The sequence below is a fragment of the Sceloporus undulatus genome, chromosome 1 (genome assembly GCF_019175285.1).
Source record: "Sceloporus undulatus isolate JIND9_A2432 ecotype Alabama chromosome 1, SceUnd_v1.1, whole genome shotgun sequence".
Lineage (NCBI taxonomy): Eukaryota > Metazoa > Chordata > Lepidosauria > Squamata > Phrynosomatidae > Sceloporus > Sceloporus undulatus.
In genome coordinates, this window is record NC_056522.1 from 334,800,225 (window position 1) to 334,817,012 (window position 16,788).

Below are 16,788 nucleotides of genomic sequence, written 5' to 3' on the forward strand. Positions count from 1 at the left end.
CTTGTACTCCCCAAAGTATTTTAGCAAGAGCTAGACCTGGGGTGGGGCTTGTGCATGGGTGGACTGCATGCAGTGCTTTGGGGAACCCACCTAAATCAGCATTCTTCCATTTTTTTGTCTGAAAAGAACCCGTTTTTCAGATATAAAAAAGACCCATTCTCTCAAGATCAGTTGAAATGCCTTATGATGTCATTTTCTTGTGCTTTTGCTATCAACCCTAAACTCCAACCTCATGGTCCTAAAAGCAACAGATTGGCCAAAAGTGGTGTGGCTGCACCAATACTAGGGCTTGGGAGCACACAGCAACTGCATACTCCCGAGCCCTAGTATGTATTTTGGTGTGCACACATTTAGACAGCTCGTGTACCAATGACGTGTCTTGTGTGATGCGTCCAAACAGCATGGCACACAAGACACATTATCGCGATGCCCCAGGGCGCAAATGTGCCTTGGCGGCATCATGGGAAGGAACTCCATTTTAGAGCTCCTTTTGGCAGCGGACCGTTTCTGCAACTGTGCAGTTGCTGTGGCAACGATCTGGAGAAGATCATCTCATTTGTACTGGGCCATAGTCAACCTACATGATAACCTAGTGAGGGCATCTGTAGTGGTCCAGAGGTTACTAAACTACAAATTTCATCATCCCTCACCATTGGCTAGGTTGAGTGGGGCTGGTGGGAACTGCAGACCAAAAAGATATCGTATGCAGCACATTCCCCATCCCTGATAGGGACATACCCAATAAAATTAGAGATTACACAGTGCTGCATATGTATGGAATACATAGTGAGTGGAATGTTTCCATATCTTTAATTGGACTTGCCCAATGTCCCAATGAAAGATCTGAATGTTCCTGTGTTCCAGCTAGACACCACATAATAATCAGCCTGAATGGAACACAGGTATTCCATTGCAGCATCCATCTAAAAGCAATATATTGAAACAAAACAAAACAAAACTTGCTAGGGGAAAAAATCTACACTGAAGTAAGCAAAATGTCTGAAAGTAATTATTAAAGGATGATTTTTTAATTGGATTTATATCTCACCTTTCTCCCAGTTTTGGGATTTTGGGAGTTGGAAAGAATAAAGGCCATCTAGTTTAATTTTCTGTCATGCAAAATGACATAGCTAAAGCACTCATAGGAAAGGATCGTCCAATCTCTGCCTAAAGAACTCCAGCAAAGGAGAGTCCATCACCCTCTGAAACCATTGGTTTCACTGTTTTTATGTGGGTGTGTATAGGCTACTCAAGGACTGAGGTAGCTGATGGAACTCTCCTCTGTGTCCTGCCAGTGAGATCAATGCACTTTGTGAGGATGTGGGAAAGGCCTTCTCAGATATGGCACCAAAATTGTGGAATGCCCTCCTCATGGATGTCCAATTAATGTAACTGCTAACTTCATTAGGCATCAAGAAAAAGTGTGGCTATTTACTGAAACCTTTGTGGCCTAACTGATTTACTTCAAGATGCTTATGCATGTGGACTGAAATGGTTGTAGTCTCCTTAACCTAATTTTAACATGTCCATTTGTTCAATATGTTTTGAGTCAATTTAAATTACTGAATTTTTATATTTCCAAAAGGTTTTGCTCTCACTTTACTTGTACTAAGAGTAACCAGATGACATAACTGTAAAGGAGGACAAGGCACTGCAGAATGTAGGACATTCAAGAAAAATGTAGGCCCTTACAAAATAAGAGCTAAAAATACTAGTATAAATATAGATAATATAATAATAATAATATAATAATATTTATTTACTTATACCCCGCTCTTCAGCCAAAAGGCTATCAGAGCGGCTTACAAATTCAGTTCATATGATTTTTTACAGCTATATTAACTGTATATACTGTATTTTTTAACGTACTCAACCACATTTCCTCATGAACCTATCTTTGTTGAAATATCTTGTTGGCTTGCAATATACTTATAGCACACTGAGCAGGACCAATGCTAGTACATTACTAACAATATACCCTTGACTGAATCTACATTTAAATGATCTCTTGTCCATTGTGCTGAAATTAAGGCAAAAAAACTTTCAACATTTGCATCGGGTCCTCAAGCAGCCCACTGCCTAACATGTTTGTTTTTCTTTTCCTTTCTGAAAAACAAATGTGCTCTGAGTTGTGGGAGAAAGTCTTGTGCTGTTATTCCTAGAACAAATAACTTTAGATGGATCCCTTCTATTACCTATTTGCAGCAATGACAGGCTGCCAAGTAGATACATTTCTCAAAGAGGAACAACAAAGGTGGTGCTACTCAGTAGGCTGCTTAGTCATGCTGAAAATGGAGGATGTCTTAGAATTCCTTCTGGATAGAAGGTTGAAATGTGGGACATGTCCTGGAAAGGGACATCTGGTCACCCTGCTTGTACTTCACCTAATAGTAGTGGTGGTGGTGATGGTGATGATGATAATATTTGCTATGTATATTAACAAATAAAATAAAGCAACTAATATGAATAGAGGGACGTGTGAAAACAAGGCTTGTGGTAGAAGAACATAGACATAGAATGGTGAAAATTTGGAGCTGCAGCTCACATCATCCCATTGCCATTGACCACACTGGTATGGTTTATGGGAGTTGTAGGGAAAGACATCTTGAGGGCCAAAGCATTCCCAGCCCTAGGAATGGGCCCTGCTTTTGCAATGGAGAAGCCCACGCTATAAAGAACAATCCATTACTCCCATTTATGTTCTAGGTCACATTGCCTACCCCATTTACTGGGTATGCTTATCATTTATTGTTGTTGCATGCTTTCAAGGCATTTCTGATGTATGACAACCCTAAGGCAAAACTATCACATTTTTTTGGGGGGGGGGCAAGATTTTTTCAAAGGCGGTTTGCCCTTGCCTTCTTCTGAGGTGGAGAAAGTGTGACTTGCCCAAGGTCACCCAGTGGGTTTCCATGGCCAAGCAGAGATTCAAACCATGAGGTCTCAGAGTCCTAGTCTAACACTCAAACCACTATCATGCTGGCTCATTTATCATTTACAGATGTATAGAAATATATTTTGAAAAGTTAACTGCAAATCTGTGGTTCAGCAGACTTGGCAAAAATAACCCATGAAAAGAGCTTGTTCACTGAAACCATCACTGCAGATCCAATAATGATGACTATGTTCACTGTTGTTTAGGGAGTAACACCTTTGCACTTCATTGTGATAAAACCCAATACAGGATTGCTATGATTATTTTCATGTTTCAGACAGCCCAGTATGTGTAGGTGTGAATGGTTACCAGTGCCTATTTATGTCACATGTGATCTCATGCAACGAGAACCTGAAAGAAGGCGTGGGAAATATGATGCAGGATGATTCCTAATTATTTCCTATGATGCTTCTTACGTGAGGTTACAATCCTAGGCACACCTGCCTGAAAGTACGTGTCACAGATGTCAGGCACTTATTAGAAGAGGACTGTGCAGGCCACAGCAATGGTTCATAGGGCAGAGCAGAAATGAACAAATGCCTAAGGGGTGATGGCCAATTTTCAGCCCTAGAAGACTCTACATGTAGTTTACACCAGTGCATCTGGTGCACCAGAAGTGACATCACCTCAGTCACCATTTTTGGACAAATTTGGGCCATAAGTTTTTTTGTGGGGAAAAGCAAATCACATTTGTGGATAACTTCAAGGCAATGATACCATTTAGGGGAGGAAAATCTCCTCAAATTGCGCTGAAATATATTTTGAAATTAATTGGGGGCTTTCCAGGAGGATTCTGAAGCTACATATATGATTAACCACACTTTCTCCACCCCTGGGACAGAGCAAGGACTTCAGAGGAACTGCACATATGCAAATCTCAGTCCCATAACCCTGCATTTGATCTAATAACCAGAAGTGCCTCATAAAGTCATGTGAAACACAGGGTCAGTGAGACTGAAGCCTCTCAAACAAAGGACAAAGCAGACTCAGCCTGTTGCTCTAGAAGTTATATTATTACCAGTGGGTGGAAATTGTAGGAAACCATTTAAAGCTGTCTGTCAGTAGATGATGCAGGCGGCTTTGCTGAAGACATTTAAAAAAGAGGCCAGGGATGTTACTGTAGCATCCTGCATTACCAAAAAACACACTTATATAGCTAAACTGAATCTTAAAATCTTCAAGGGCTTGTTCCAAATGGATACTAAGTATACAGCCCTTTTAGTAGCACCTGTTATGAAAAGCCAGCCCAGAGCTTCACCCGATACTATTTGTCATTTGCTTTTTGGCAAGCATAGAGCCCGTACAGACAGACCAAAATAAAGCTGCTTTGAATCACAATGGAGGTATGTTGTTTAACAAATCAACGGGGAATTAGACTAGATAACCTCGAAGGAAGCTTCCTTTTATGAAGGTCAAGTGTTTATTTATTTAAGCTAGGAAATGTTGTACATTGAGAGGATGTCAGATGTTACTTGGAGACTGCAATGTACTTCCTTATCTCTCTCTCACAAGAGTTTCCAAAGGCTAAACATTGGTGGGAACATGCTATTTGTGCCTGACAAAGGTTAATAGTTAAATGAAGGAAAGCTGGCAATCCAGAATCTGGTGGTACAGTCTTAAATGATCTTTCATTTGACCTGGTTTTCTGTATCCAGTCCCTTGCCCTGGCTAAGTAATGCAGAGCCTAAATCCAGATGGAGTAGAGCCCTGAATCAAGGAGAACTTTCCTTGTAAGTTCCATTCATTTAATGGGTCTGACTCTAGTTGGAGATTGACAGCTGGATTTTGGTCTAGTGTTTTGGTTTTGTTCTTTCTGGTGAAGGGACATACAAAATGAATTTGTAATTGTTTCAGATGCTTGATTTCAACTAACAGGACATCAATGTGGAGAAAATGAAAAAGATACTCTTCTTTAGGATGCAATAATTTCAACAGTCAACTGCATTTCTTAATACATTTTTATAATAAATATACACTTCACAAGTAGCAAAAAAGGTATTTACAAAATGTACAATATATACATGATATAAATATTGCAAAGCGTGAGGGCTTGCAATATAGAGTCTCAATGTTATTGGCATCTTCCTTATGGATGGACAAGCAGACACCCACTGGAGATGCAATAAGTCTGTCTGCTGTACAGCACAAAGAACTCCTAACCTCACAGTCTCTGGAAAAGTGGAATGAACAGTCAGACAGAAATATAGGGAATGTCTTCCAAAAGAACACAGCAGATGGTGGATCTAGGCTTTCCCCCTCTTCAGAGCATGCAGTGCATACACTGGCAGGTCTTCCAGTTTTCATTCTGCTTCTTTATTTGGACAATCAACTCTTCAGTGCAAAGGGGCCCAGACTTCTTCCGGTGTTTGACAACCCAAATTCATTCATGCTCAAGCAGTGTATGGGACTGTGTGTAGCACCTGCTGTTCTAACAGTGTGCTGTGCAGTGTAGTTCAGTAATTGTTCACATGTTGTTCACTTGTTCTTTCTCCAAGCCTTCCACTTTTAACAAGGCACATGTCGTCCACCAATAACACAGTCATCATACAGAAGCTAGGGAAAGAAAAATAAAGGTTAGTGGAGGACTGGTCTGGGAGCTGTTGCTTTTAACAAAATCAAGTATCAGTGTGCTTGCTCTAAGTTAGTAGCTACAATTTTTTTTTTACTCTAAGTTAGTAGCTACAATTTTTTTTTTACCTGGGCCCACTACATACCTTATTCATGGTCCAGAGTGGCGGCGGCCTTTTTTCCTCCGCAAGGAAGCCGCAGCCACCAAAGTGCGCGGCTTCCCTGCAGAGGAAAAAGAACCTGCAGAAGCAGCGTAACAAGTGCACCACTGGCGCACTGGTTATGTAAGCTGCACAGCGCTTGCATAACAATGGCAATGCCTGTGTGTACAGGGCACCGTCATTGTTACGGTGCTGCACCATATCAGGGTTAGGGACCGTGCAGTTGCTGCATGGTCCCTTAACCCTAGTAAGGCGCCAGCACAGTGCATTACCACTGTCTGTACAGCACCCTGGTTTCACTAACCCATTTTTTAAAAAGTTATCTCTAGGCATTTTCTGTAATTTATGGTATGCTTCTGCTGGATGTTGGCCATAGAGTCATATAGGAGACCCAGAGACCTAGATGTTTTTTCTAGACATTTCTAGGTCCTCCAGCATGATTCTAGGGTATGCTTCCACTGGAAGTCATTAATTTCAATAGAGTTCACTTTTATTCATGGCTTTGCCTTTCTACAGTAAGTCCAGGAATGTATTCCCCTACAGATTTGGGGGGATGTACTGTACTTCACATGTGCTAACTTTTTGTCTTGGTGCTTAATAGGGATGTCATGACTTAAGACCATCCAAATCTGTCTCAGGCTTGAAAGATATTCTCTTAACCTAGAAAATAAATACTGAACTAGAAATAGTATTGGGGGGAAAAGATGTATTTGCTTCTCCTTTTTGTAACTTTATATTTTACTTTGATACATTAAAAAAAATTGCTAGAAGATGACCCAGCACAAAGAATGCCAAATGATCAGACAGATCATTTACACATGTGTCCTAAAACCGCAGTTTGAACATGAGTGCAAATTATGGGAGAATTCTGACTAACTACACAGAACCACCAACTACTTACTTCATCCTCTGTGAACTCTGATTCTGATTCGCAACTCTCTTCATCTTCACTTTCTGGTAGCATCTGCAGGTCTACTGTAGTAAACTGTCTCAACTGCTCCTGTATGAAGAAATTGCTTCTTCCCCATGTGAGTTGATATGGAGAATAGCCCTGGTAGTTGACTTTGTTCACATCTGCTCCATGTTTCAAAAGAAGTGACACCAGTTCTTGATTTTGAAGATCAACAGCCAAATGCAAGGCAGTCCTACCATTACATGGTTCCTGGATACAGAGGAACAGAGAGGTATGTTTTGTTAGCATTGCACATGCTAAAATATTTTTCTTACATCATGTAATTAGACCTGCTTATTTATTTCCAACTGCAGATACTCACCTGAACGTTCACATCTGCTCCCAAGGACAGGAGCTGTTCCACAATGGCCAGATAACCTTGAACAGAAGCCAGGTGGAGGCATGTGTGGCCTGTGAAATAAACGAAGGGGGGATATTAACACTTAATTTGTTCCACTTAACATAAAACCAATCCAACACACTGTTTTTCAAATTGTATAATAACATAACTATCTCACTCACATTGATGGGTTCTTAATTACTCTCAATTCAAAAGGACAAATAATCCTGCACAGCACAGGGAAGGGAAGCTTTGGCTTTTCAGATGTTTTGGACTTCCAGTTCCCATAAGACCTAGCCTGTTATGGCTAAAAGTTATATTAAAGGAGATGGAGAAGCGTGCTAAGGATACTATGGATGGCCAAAAAGACAAACAAATTGATCTTAGAACAGATCAAGTCTGAACTGTTCCTTAAAGCCAAGATTACAAAACTAAGGCCACCATATTTTGGCCACATCATGAGAAAGACAATAATGCTAGGGAAGGTAAAAGGTAGCAGAAAAAGAAGAAGACCACACACCAGATGACTAAACTCAGTGGCCATAGACCTGAATCTTCAGGAACTGAGCAAGCAGTGGAAGATAGGGGGTCTTGGAGATGTCTCACCCAAAGGATTGCCACAAGCTGGGGCTAACTTGAAGGCAGTTAATAACAACAGTCCAAAATGCCTGGGGGGGCCTTGTTATCTATGGACCAGGGAAAAAATCTTACATGCCTCCTCTTAGCTAACTGACATTTCTAATAACAATCTTTCTGAAAAGCAAATCAAGAAAGTTTGTTCATATGGCAAAACTATGATGCCACAAGCTGACGTATGCAGTGAACTGGCAAACTACCCCAATTATTATTTCAGGTATGGGCTTACCATTGTAGTTTGATGACTGCAGGAGGGAATGGACTTGTTTATGGCAGTACTGTGTCAGAACACCAACGCCTCTGAGAGAACCCTGTTCACAAGCAATGTGCAGTGGTGTGTTTCCTCGGAAATCTCTAATCTCTGCATCACATCCGGCTTTCAGAAGAGTCTCTGCAATTTCTGGTTGGTCTGTGATCACAGCTAAGTGGAGTGGAGTCTACAAATTCAAAGTGAGAAAGTATTGTAGAACGCCTGATAAGCAAGGAAATCCCCTAGATAGGCATCTGACTATACAACCCTCCTTTAGTAACTTCAAGCTCAGAATTTTGAGCACACTTTCCAATGGGAAAATATTAGGTAAGCATGTAGGTTTGTTTTTCAGGAGTCTTCACATTTAGGATACACCCCTTTACAAAAACCTCTTAAATTCTGTAAGCTTTTCTCAGTGCTTTGATTTTGCCCTGAGGCATTCAGTCCATCAAAACAAACGGCTGGTTCCAGGATACTATGGAGTTTTGGACAAATCGCAGTGGTATACACTGACAGTATGTAGAAAGCCCCTAGATTGTATCCCTGCCATCTCCAAATGAGAGTCAATGTGATGTGATAGACTAGAAGTAAAAATATGTGTGTACAGTATGTATGTTCCTTCAAGTTGCTTGTTGACTTATGGTGGCCCCATTAATTTCATAGGGTTATTTTGGACAAGGAATACTCAGGTGGTTTTGCAATTTCTTTCCTCTAAAATATAGCTTACAGCACTTGAAATCCATTGGTGGTCTCCCATCCAAATACTAACCAGGGCTGACCCTGCTTAGCTTCTTAGATCAGACAGGATCTGGTGCCTTTAGGGTATTTAGGCCCCTGAAGTAGGGATCTGGATTCATATCACTCAGCTGTGAAGTTCACTAAATGATCTAAGGCCAATTACTCTCCTTCAGCCTAACATATTTTACAGGAAGGAGAACCATCCTATGAGGACCATCAATGCCACCTTGAGTTACTTAGAAGAAACAAGTGTGATAAATGTAGCAATTATAAAGTGTGCTCAGCAGGATCCACGAATGTGTAGACCAGGGATTCTCTCACACGATTCCTATGTCTTCCTGGGTGCCATGTGACAATGAACTTTGAATTTTTTGTTTTCTCAGTGGTCTTGGGCCACTCACCAAATACACAAAATCTCACTGCCAAGTTTAGAAGTCACTTTTGAACAGTCCAGCCCAACTTATTTTTCCTAACCCTAAAGGGGTTTGCTTGGAATCTGTGGCACCTAAATGGTGGCCTATCAGTAAATGCTCAAAGGATCATAGTGGCCTATTAGGTTGAATTCTAAACAAAAGGCACCCATCTTTCAGGGATGGTGACCAAGGATCAATTCCATAGGCCATTTATAATACCCTCTATTATATCTTTATTTATCGTTCTTTTATTTTCTTCCTCATTTTTATTTTGAGCTAATTTTCCAAGTCCCTATGAATGGCAGGCCCACACAACTAAGTACCTGGTTGAGGTTATTCTGGAAATTCAGGAAGGCCATGTCTCGTCCTGCCTGGCGAATGATTTCCAAACTCAAGGATTTTTCTTCATGAATAATCGCCAGATGGAGAAATCTGCCAAAGTTAAGCAGAGGGAAAAACCCAGTGATGAGCACAGACAAGCACATAAAAAAAAAGCCCCAAGGTCAGCTTTTCTTTTACTCTTCACCTCTTTGGCAACATGCCCAATGGAATCTCACAGAGGAAGAGCATCAGTAGTGTTATCACAGATCTAGCCATGTTAGTCTGGAAAACCAGTATGCAAAGGGATCTTCTAAGCACCTTGGAGACTAATTGAAAGAGAGAACCTGGTAGCATGAACTTTTGTAGACTTGAGTCTACTTATCATCTGTTGCTGGACTCTCCACTCCAAACCTGCATCTGAGGAATTAGGCTTAAGTCTACGAATACTACCAGTTTCTTTCTTTCATTTAGTCTCAAAGGTGTTACAAGATCTCTTTGCTTACCTAGTCTTGTCATCCAAGAAATATATTCAGCCATGTTGGCCATATAGCAAAGTACAATAACATCCAAAATCTACAAAATCATGATACCTTTATTCTACCAACTAAAATGCACAAAATACATCATGCAGCCTTTCGAAGCTCCACAGAAAAAAGTGTTAAGAATCACACAGAAAGGAAAAAAATATATATAAAATCATTATGTTAGTCACAGGCTTGCACTTTCTCAAAGTTGTGTTGGTATGCTGTTCTTTGGAGGGATATCTATGGAAGCTCCTCCTTCTGGCCCTGTGGCACTGGCAACAAAGCATTCCAAAGTCCAGGAGATACAATTTGAATACCATTAGCAATGCAAAATGGTACTTCTGATGTTTCCATCCTTTGTCAACTCACAGACCCCTTTGTTAGGCAGAAAACACAGAATTTCTCAAGAGAAGCCTCCACACCAACATATTGAGAAAATGCAAGCCTGTGACTAACGCTGTCATTCTATAATTTTTTCTTCCTGTATGATTCTTAGTAAGCCGTTGTGGTGTAGTGGTTTTAATACTGGACTGTGACTCTGGAGACCAGGGTTCAAATCCCTGCTTGGCCATGAGATTGCAGTGGCAAACTCCCTGCCAAGAAAACCCTGTGAAAGGTTCACTTAAGAGTTGCCATAAGCCAGAAACAACTTAGCCACACACAACAAGAAATGATTCCTAACATCTTTGCCTATACCAGGAGTAAGGCAGGATATAAATAAATAATATAATGTAATAATAATAATAATAATGAAGAAGCCAATGGTGCTTTGAAAACTTGCATCATGTATTCTGTCAGGGTGACCAGATGTGCTACCAGCAAAGGAGGGTAGCGTAAAATGTAGGGAATTCAAGAAAAATGGAGGACATTCCAAAATAAAAAGTAAAAACCCTAATATAAGCATAAATTCACGTGTCTTAGGCTGCATCTGCACTGCAGGCCATGAATAATCCAGTTTGAGATCCCTTTAACTGACCTGGCTCAATGCTATCGAATTCTGGGAATTGCAGTTGATTGTATGTTTTTCTGTCTTTTTGACTTTTGTATGATTTATCTTTGATCTAAACCTCTGGTGCCATAGCCAACTACCATGCCTAGACTTCCATATCACTGAGCCAGGGCAGTTAAATGGCATCACCACAACATCTGGGGGGCCTTTATGGGCTCATCCTCCAAAGTCATCTATGCAGTCTTCTGTCATCAGCACTGGGCAAACAGGCCAGTCCCTGCGCCAGAAGATGAATGGATATAAATCAGAATACACAAAAAACGGTGGCAGAATATTTCAATCTCCCTGGGCATTCCATCTCAGACCCCAGAACAGCCCTCATTGAACAAAAGAACTATGAAGGTAGACTGGAAAGAGAAACAACAGAATGGGAAATCATGCACAAACTAGTGTCTCTCAATAATGGATTGAACAGGGACAATGGCTTCCTGGCTCACTACACACATTTCAACCCTATCTGACCCCATCCTCAGGGGGATGTCCTACTGTCACCTATTCTCTTCACTTGCAGGCTAGTCTCCAAGGCCAAACTGGTCTTGTCGTCTCATTTCCATATCCACTGGCTCTGTCTTTGACCATGATTAAAACTGGACTTGCTGCTTCATTTCCATACCCAAAGGGTTGTGAGTCTGACATTCTCACACACCTAGGGCAAAAAAGGTCTGTGCCTGGCTTCCACTCAACTATATACATCTGAAGATGTAGACTGAAGCCTAGGAAAGCTCACAGCTGCCACCTTCTTCCTTCCATCGTGGTAGAATCCAAAGATATGTTAGTCTGTGGAATCAGTACATAAAGATCTTGTAGCACCTTTGAGACCCACTGAAAGAAAGAAATTGGCAGCATGAGCTTTCGTAGACGTCAGTCTACTTCCTCAGATGCATCTGAGTAGACTGAAGTCTAGAAAAGCTCATGCTGCCAATTTATGTCTTCCGGTTAGTCTCAAAGGTGCTACAAGACCTCTTTATGTACTTCTTCCTTTCAGTAAGAGTTACAAGATCTCTCTATATGCCAATTCCACAGACTAACAGGGCTAGATCTTTGACTCTAAGGGGCTCCAAGCTCTGTCTACATGCTGATCCTACAGAGTAAGAGGGCTGGATCTTTGACTCCTTCCTTCCAGTGAGTCTGAGAGGGGCTACAGGGTCTCTCCCTCCCCCCACAGCCTTGGGGTTTGGGAGTGAGTGGCTGCGGTGCAGGGAGTCCTCCTGGGCTGCCATCATGGAGGACAGGTCCTGGCAAAGGAGGGCCCTGTTGGGTGGGTTGTTGGGAGGGGGAGCCCAGAGCCTCTTCTTCTGTCGTTCAGCCTGATCAGCACCAAGCTCAGCCTGCGCTGCAACTGCAAGAGGGCGATGTCGAAAGCCTGGGCTTTTGGAAGGCAGCCTGCTGCGCCTTTGCGACGCCGGGGGTTTTCCGCAGCCAGAGCGAGCGAGAGCTGTGTGTTCCTGGCTGGGGGCCAGGGACTTTCCAGGCGCCCCGCTCACTTCCCCCTCCGCCCAGGCCACGCCCCCAAGGCCTGGCAGCTGGCCAAGAGGAGGAGGCAGGGCGCCGGCTGGGAAATCCCCGGACCCTGGCCTCCAGGGAGGGAGGGAGGGAGGGAGGGGGGGGGGGGCGGGGGTTTTTTTGGGGGGGGGGGGGGTGATCACCTTGCAGTCCGCCTTTACAAAACAACCACCAGCGAAGTTTAGATCATTTTATTTCCAGACCACTTTCATGTTGAGACCCAAACAGAGCCCTTCCAAACCCAAGAGGAAAGTTTAGAGCCAGATGCTTTGGATCAAAGGCAAACCATGCAAAGGGAGATGGAAAACATCCATTGAGACCAAGCTTTGGCCAAAGTTGAGACTGACTGGCTCATTTTAAAAGACTAACCAGTGTTTTTGTTTGTTGTTTCGAAGCCAAGTTCAGACGTTTAGATCCAAGTTCAGAGGTTTAGATCCAGAGGTTTTGGATCAAACGCAAACCATCCACAAGGAGATTGGAAAAGTCTATTTACATATTGACCAATATATATATATATATATACACATATATATGAGAGAAACCAGTTTTCTGTTGAGATCCAAAGGTAGACCTTCCAAACCCAAGGTTTAGATCCAGAGGTTTTGGATCAAACGCAAACCATCCCGAAGGAGAGGGAAAAGGGGCTTTTAATTCCCTCCGAGGCTCTAGCTAACTTTTGTATTATTTTTTAATTTTTTAAAAATTGTAATAATCTCTGAAAAATAATAACTAATCATTTGCCTCATCTAGAACATTATATATACATCTGATACAGTTATCAAAGGATGCAGCCCTGGGAAGCTGCCCCCCCTCCTCCCGGCCTTACGTGTCTCCTTCGGGGCTGAGCTGGAGCTTCCAGGGGCTCTGGGGGGGCCCTCCTTCTCCTTGCCCGGCTGCTCCCGGGGGGCCTTGGCTGGCCTGCAGCAGGCGCAGGTCCTCCAGTTCCCGGACCAGGTCCTGGTAGTCCTCCTCCTTCATGGAGTCGAGGCCGCTGTCGTGGCGATCGTCCTGGAGGAGGCTGAGCTGGCGCTGGTCCTTCTTGGGGGGCTCCATCGTCCTCCTGGCGTCCAGGGCAGAGGCAGAGGCAGAGGCAGAGGCAGAGGCGGGCTCGGAGGCGAGGGCGCTGCTGGAGTAGGGGCTTCTCAGCATCGCCAGAGCCAGAGCAGCACTGCAGGCGCCCAGGCTGAGCACTGCAGGCGCAAGGGCCGTCTGGGGCTTTCTGCGCAGGGAGGAGCCAGCGGCTGGCTGCCGGGGAATTTCCCAGCCCAGCCCTGCAGCCCTGCAAGGCCAGGAATTCCCTCGCTCAGTCTCTCCCACAAAGCAGCCGGGCTTAGGGGCTTTTCCCACTGGACTGGCTGGCGGCCCGGGAGGGGGGCACTTTAGGAGCCTGCATCATCCTCATCATCCTCATCCTCACCCAGTTGAAGTGCCATGGCTCAAGGCTAGGGGATGCTGGGCACATGGCGGGGGGGGGTCTTTGTTTTTGTCAGGTTTTTACGCATATCAACATATATACTTGTGTGTGTGTATACATACATACATACATACACATTGTTTGAAGGGTGAGCCAAGGAACCTCTTCTATTTTTCAGCTTCATATGTGTATATATATATATATATATATACACATATACACACGTGTGTATAAGTATATACATACACACACACACATAATACATATATGCATATATGTGTGTGTTTATATAATTATGTATATACATATGTGTATGTATATATAGGTCAGGGAATTCTGGGCATTCCCTAGCCTAAACACACACACACACACACACACACACAGGGAGTTCAGTACCATGCCCAGACCTCCCTAGCCTATATATACAGACAGACATATATATATATATATATAGTACACACATATATGAATGTATCTATATATATGTGTGTGTGTGTATATCCCTAGCCTATATATACACGTGTGTGTATGTGTGTGTTTGTATCTATGTATATATAGGCTAGGGAGTTCTGGGCATGGTACTGAACTCCCTAGTCTGTCTATCTATCTATCTATCTATCTATCTATCTATAGGCTAGCCAGGGAGTTCAGTACCATGCCCAGAATTCCTTAGCCTTCTGCCCTGGCAGTTCAAGGGGGGGTTCAGTCCGAATTATTTCTGCCATGCAGATGCAGCCTAACAGGCCAAACTCTCCTCCTTCCCCCATCCTTGCCTTCCACTCCTTGAGGCGCTTTCCCTTGCTAGTTCCTTGGGGCCGGCAAAGATAGGGGCAAGGGAAAGCCCCACCATTCCTTTCAGGCGCCACTGCTTGGGATTTTCCTCCAGTTCCTTGTTTTGGAAGTCCCCCCCCTCCTTTAACTACAATGGTCTCTGGTCTTTTTGCAGGGACTCCCAAGATCTTGTTTCAGAGGGGGAGGGGGGGGTTGGAAGGCACCTGTTGCACCCAAGAAGGAGCTTTGCAGGAGCGTTCTGGGACTTTGCTGCACCCTCCTTGCCCCCATTTCCTTGAGTGAGCTGTTCAAAAGATACACCCTCCTCATGCACATTTCAAGGAACATAGACTGTGTGTGTGCGCGTATGGAATATATGTGCATGGACTCGTGAGTGCGAATGTGTATATAGTCATGTGTAACAGCATGGAATCATGAGAATATATAGTACATTGCAAAGCAATTACACACATGCACACACACCCTGCATGTACTCTTGACAGAGGGAGAATATATGCGTGTGTATGTATACATATATAACATTCATATGTACAGATGTGCACTCGTGATACCATGCAGAATAAATATATGTTGATGTGTGCCTTCAAGTTATTTCTGACTGATTGCAACCGCAAGTCATGCCTTATCATGGGGTTTTCTTGGTAAGTTTCTTGGGGTAGTGCCATTTTCTGGGGCCGAGAAAGTATGACTTGCCCAAGGTCACCTAGTGGGTTTCCATGGCCAAGATGGGACATATACAGATACACACACACACACGCACACACACACCTACCTATATACATACAGACATATACACATTCTGTTGCTTTGCAATGTACGTGACACACACATATGCACACAGAGAGATTTTCTCACAATTCTGTACTGCAGCATTTTTGATCTGATGTAATTTAATCCCTGCAAAGAAATCTGGCTCACATTTACAAGTTTTTATCAGGTTTTCATTTCTCCTTCCCTTGCCCCATATTTAACAGTGGCAAAACACTTAAGAATTCAATAAAAACATTCATTGTTAAATGCACAGGAGCCCAGCATGGGGGGAAGTTACCAACCATAGGCATGAAAATCCAAGCACCCCTGAAAGTTTAGGAGTGGTACCTGGTGGAAGCTAGTGGGAGAGAGGTAGGACCCAGAGCTTGGCAGACTTTGGATCTCATTGGTTTTGCAAACCTGATTACTGAGAAAATGCAGCCCTAATGGCCAGACTTGTAAAATGCTGGCTCTGTTCTAAAAGTAAATTATAAACTAAACCACATAACAGTTAACATGCTCGGTGCTATCTAGTGAATCTGGGCAAGTCTAAAACAAGGAAACTGGTTCCAGAGCGGTGAAGGCCAAGTCTGTTCAGCCTCAAAGAACAAGATACAGTAGCTTGGGGGGGGGAAATTGAAAGAATTGGAGCAAATATGTCTGTAGTGTCACCTAGTGGACATATGTAAAATATATATTTTCTCAGTATTTTGTTTGTGTGTGTCTCTTCAAATCATGTCAATTTATGGTGACCCCATGAATTTCATAGGTTTTCATCCAAGCACTAACCAGAGCTGACCCTGCTTAGTTTCCAAGATCAGAAGGGATTTGGTGCTTTTGGGGTATTTAAGACAGTTTCATAATATTAGCTTACACTTACAGTGTAACAATTCATCTAGTGAGTTTGCTCCTGAGTAGCATATAGCTCAAACACTTAAGACTAACTCATCATATTAAAAAGTAGTTGGCTTAAATTAGGGGTTAGCCTTCCAGAAGTGGGATCATGGGAATCATGATGCCCTTCAGATGTTGGGCTGCAGGTTTTACCATACATTATGATTATGATTATGATTTATTTATATCCCGCCCGCCTTCCTCCTGGTATAGGGACTCAAGGCAGCTTGGCGGTTTCCCATTCAAATAGTAATCAGGGCTGAATCTGCTTAGCTTCCAAGATCAGAGGGAATTTGGTGCCTTTGGCATATTTAGGCCACTCTCATTCATCAGCATTGGCTCTGCTGACTAGGCTAATGGGAGTTGTAGTCCAACAACCTCTGGAGGGCCATGTGAGTCCCACCTCAGCTTAAATAAAGGGGTTGTTACCGTTTGAACTGAAAGTTCCTCATAGTCCTTTTCTGAATTTTTGGTTGCTCAGTGTGGAAGAGAAGGCCACAAAATCATAACTTGAAAGAGTTGGAAGGTGACTAGCTCAGTCTCCTCCTCAGAGCAGGTTCTGAAAAGCAGAATGTAACTACAGCATCC

The 16,788-nt window shown here is 43.0% G+C and overlaps 1 protein-coding gene across 1 annotated transcript; it reads right to left on the reverse strand.

Moving 5' to 3' along the window:
• Positions 1-4,875: 4,875 nt before the first annotated feature.
• Positions 4,876-13,554, reverse strand: NFKBIA (NFKB inhibitor alpha). Its single transcript, XM_042445817.1, has 6 exons — positions 13,177-13,554; positions 9,317-9,425; positions 7,822-8,029; positions 6,939-7,027; positions 6,566-6,826; positions 4,876-5,488 (listed from the first exon to the last, which is right to left on the reverse strand). The coding sequence occupies exons 1-6, from the start codon at positions 13,497-13,499 to the stop codon at positions 5,441-5,443; spliced, it is 1,038 nt and encodes a 345-aa protein (XP_042301751.1). The 5' UTR covers positions 13,500-13,554; the 3' UTR covers positions 4,876-5,440.
• Between the last annotated feature and the right edge of the window lie 3,234 nt (positions 13,555-16,788).

Excerpts from the sequence above, each read along its gene's own strand:
- NFKBIA (XM_042445817.1), bottom strand. The coding sequence starts at position 13,499 with ATGCTGAGAAGCCCCTACTCCAGCAGCGCCCTCGCCTCCGAGCCCGCC. Across the intron at positions 9,426-13,176 it reads CTCAGCCCCGAAGGAGACAC|ATTTCTCCATCTGGCGATTA; the intron begins GTAAGGCCGGGA and ends TAACTTTGGCAG. Across the intron at positions 6,827-6,938 it reads GAGCAGATGTGAACGTTCAG|GAACCATGTAATGGTAGGAC; the intron begins GTGAGTATCTGC and ends CTCTGTATCCAG.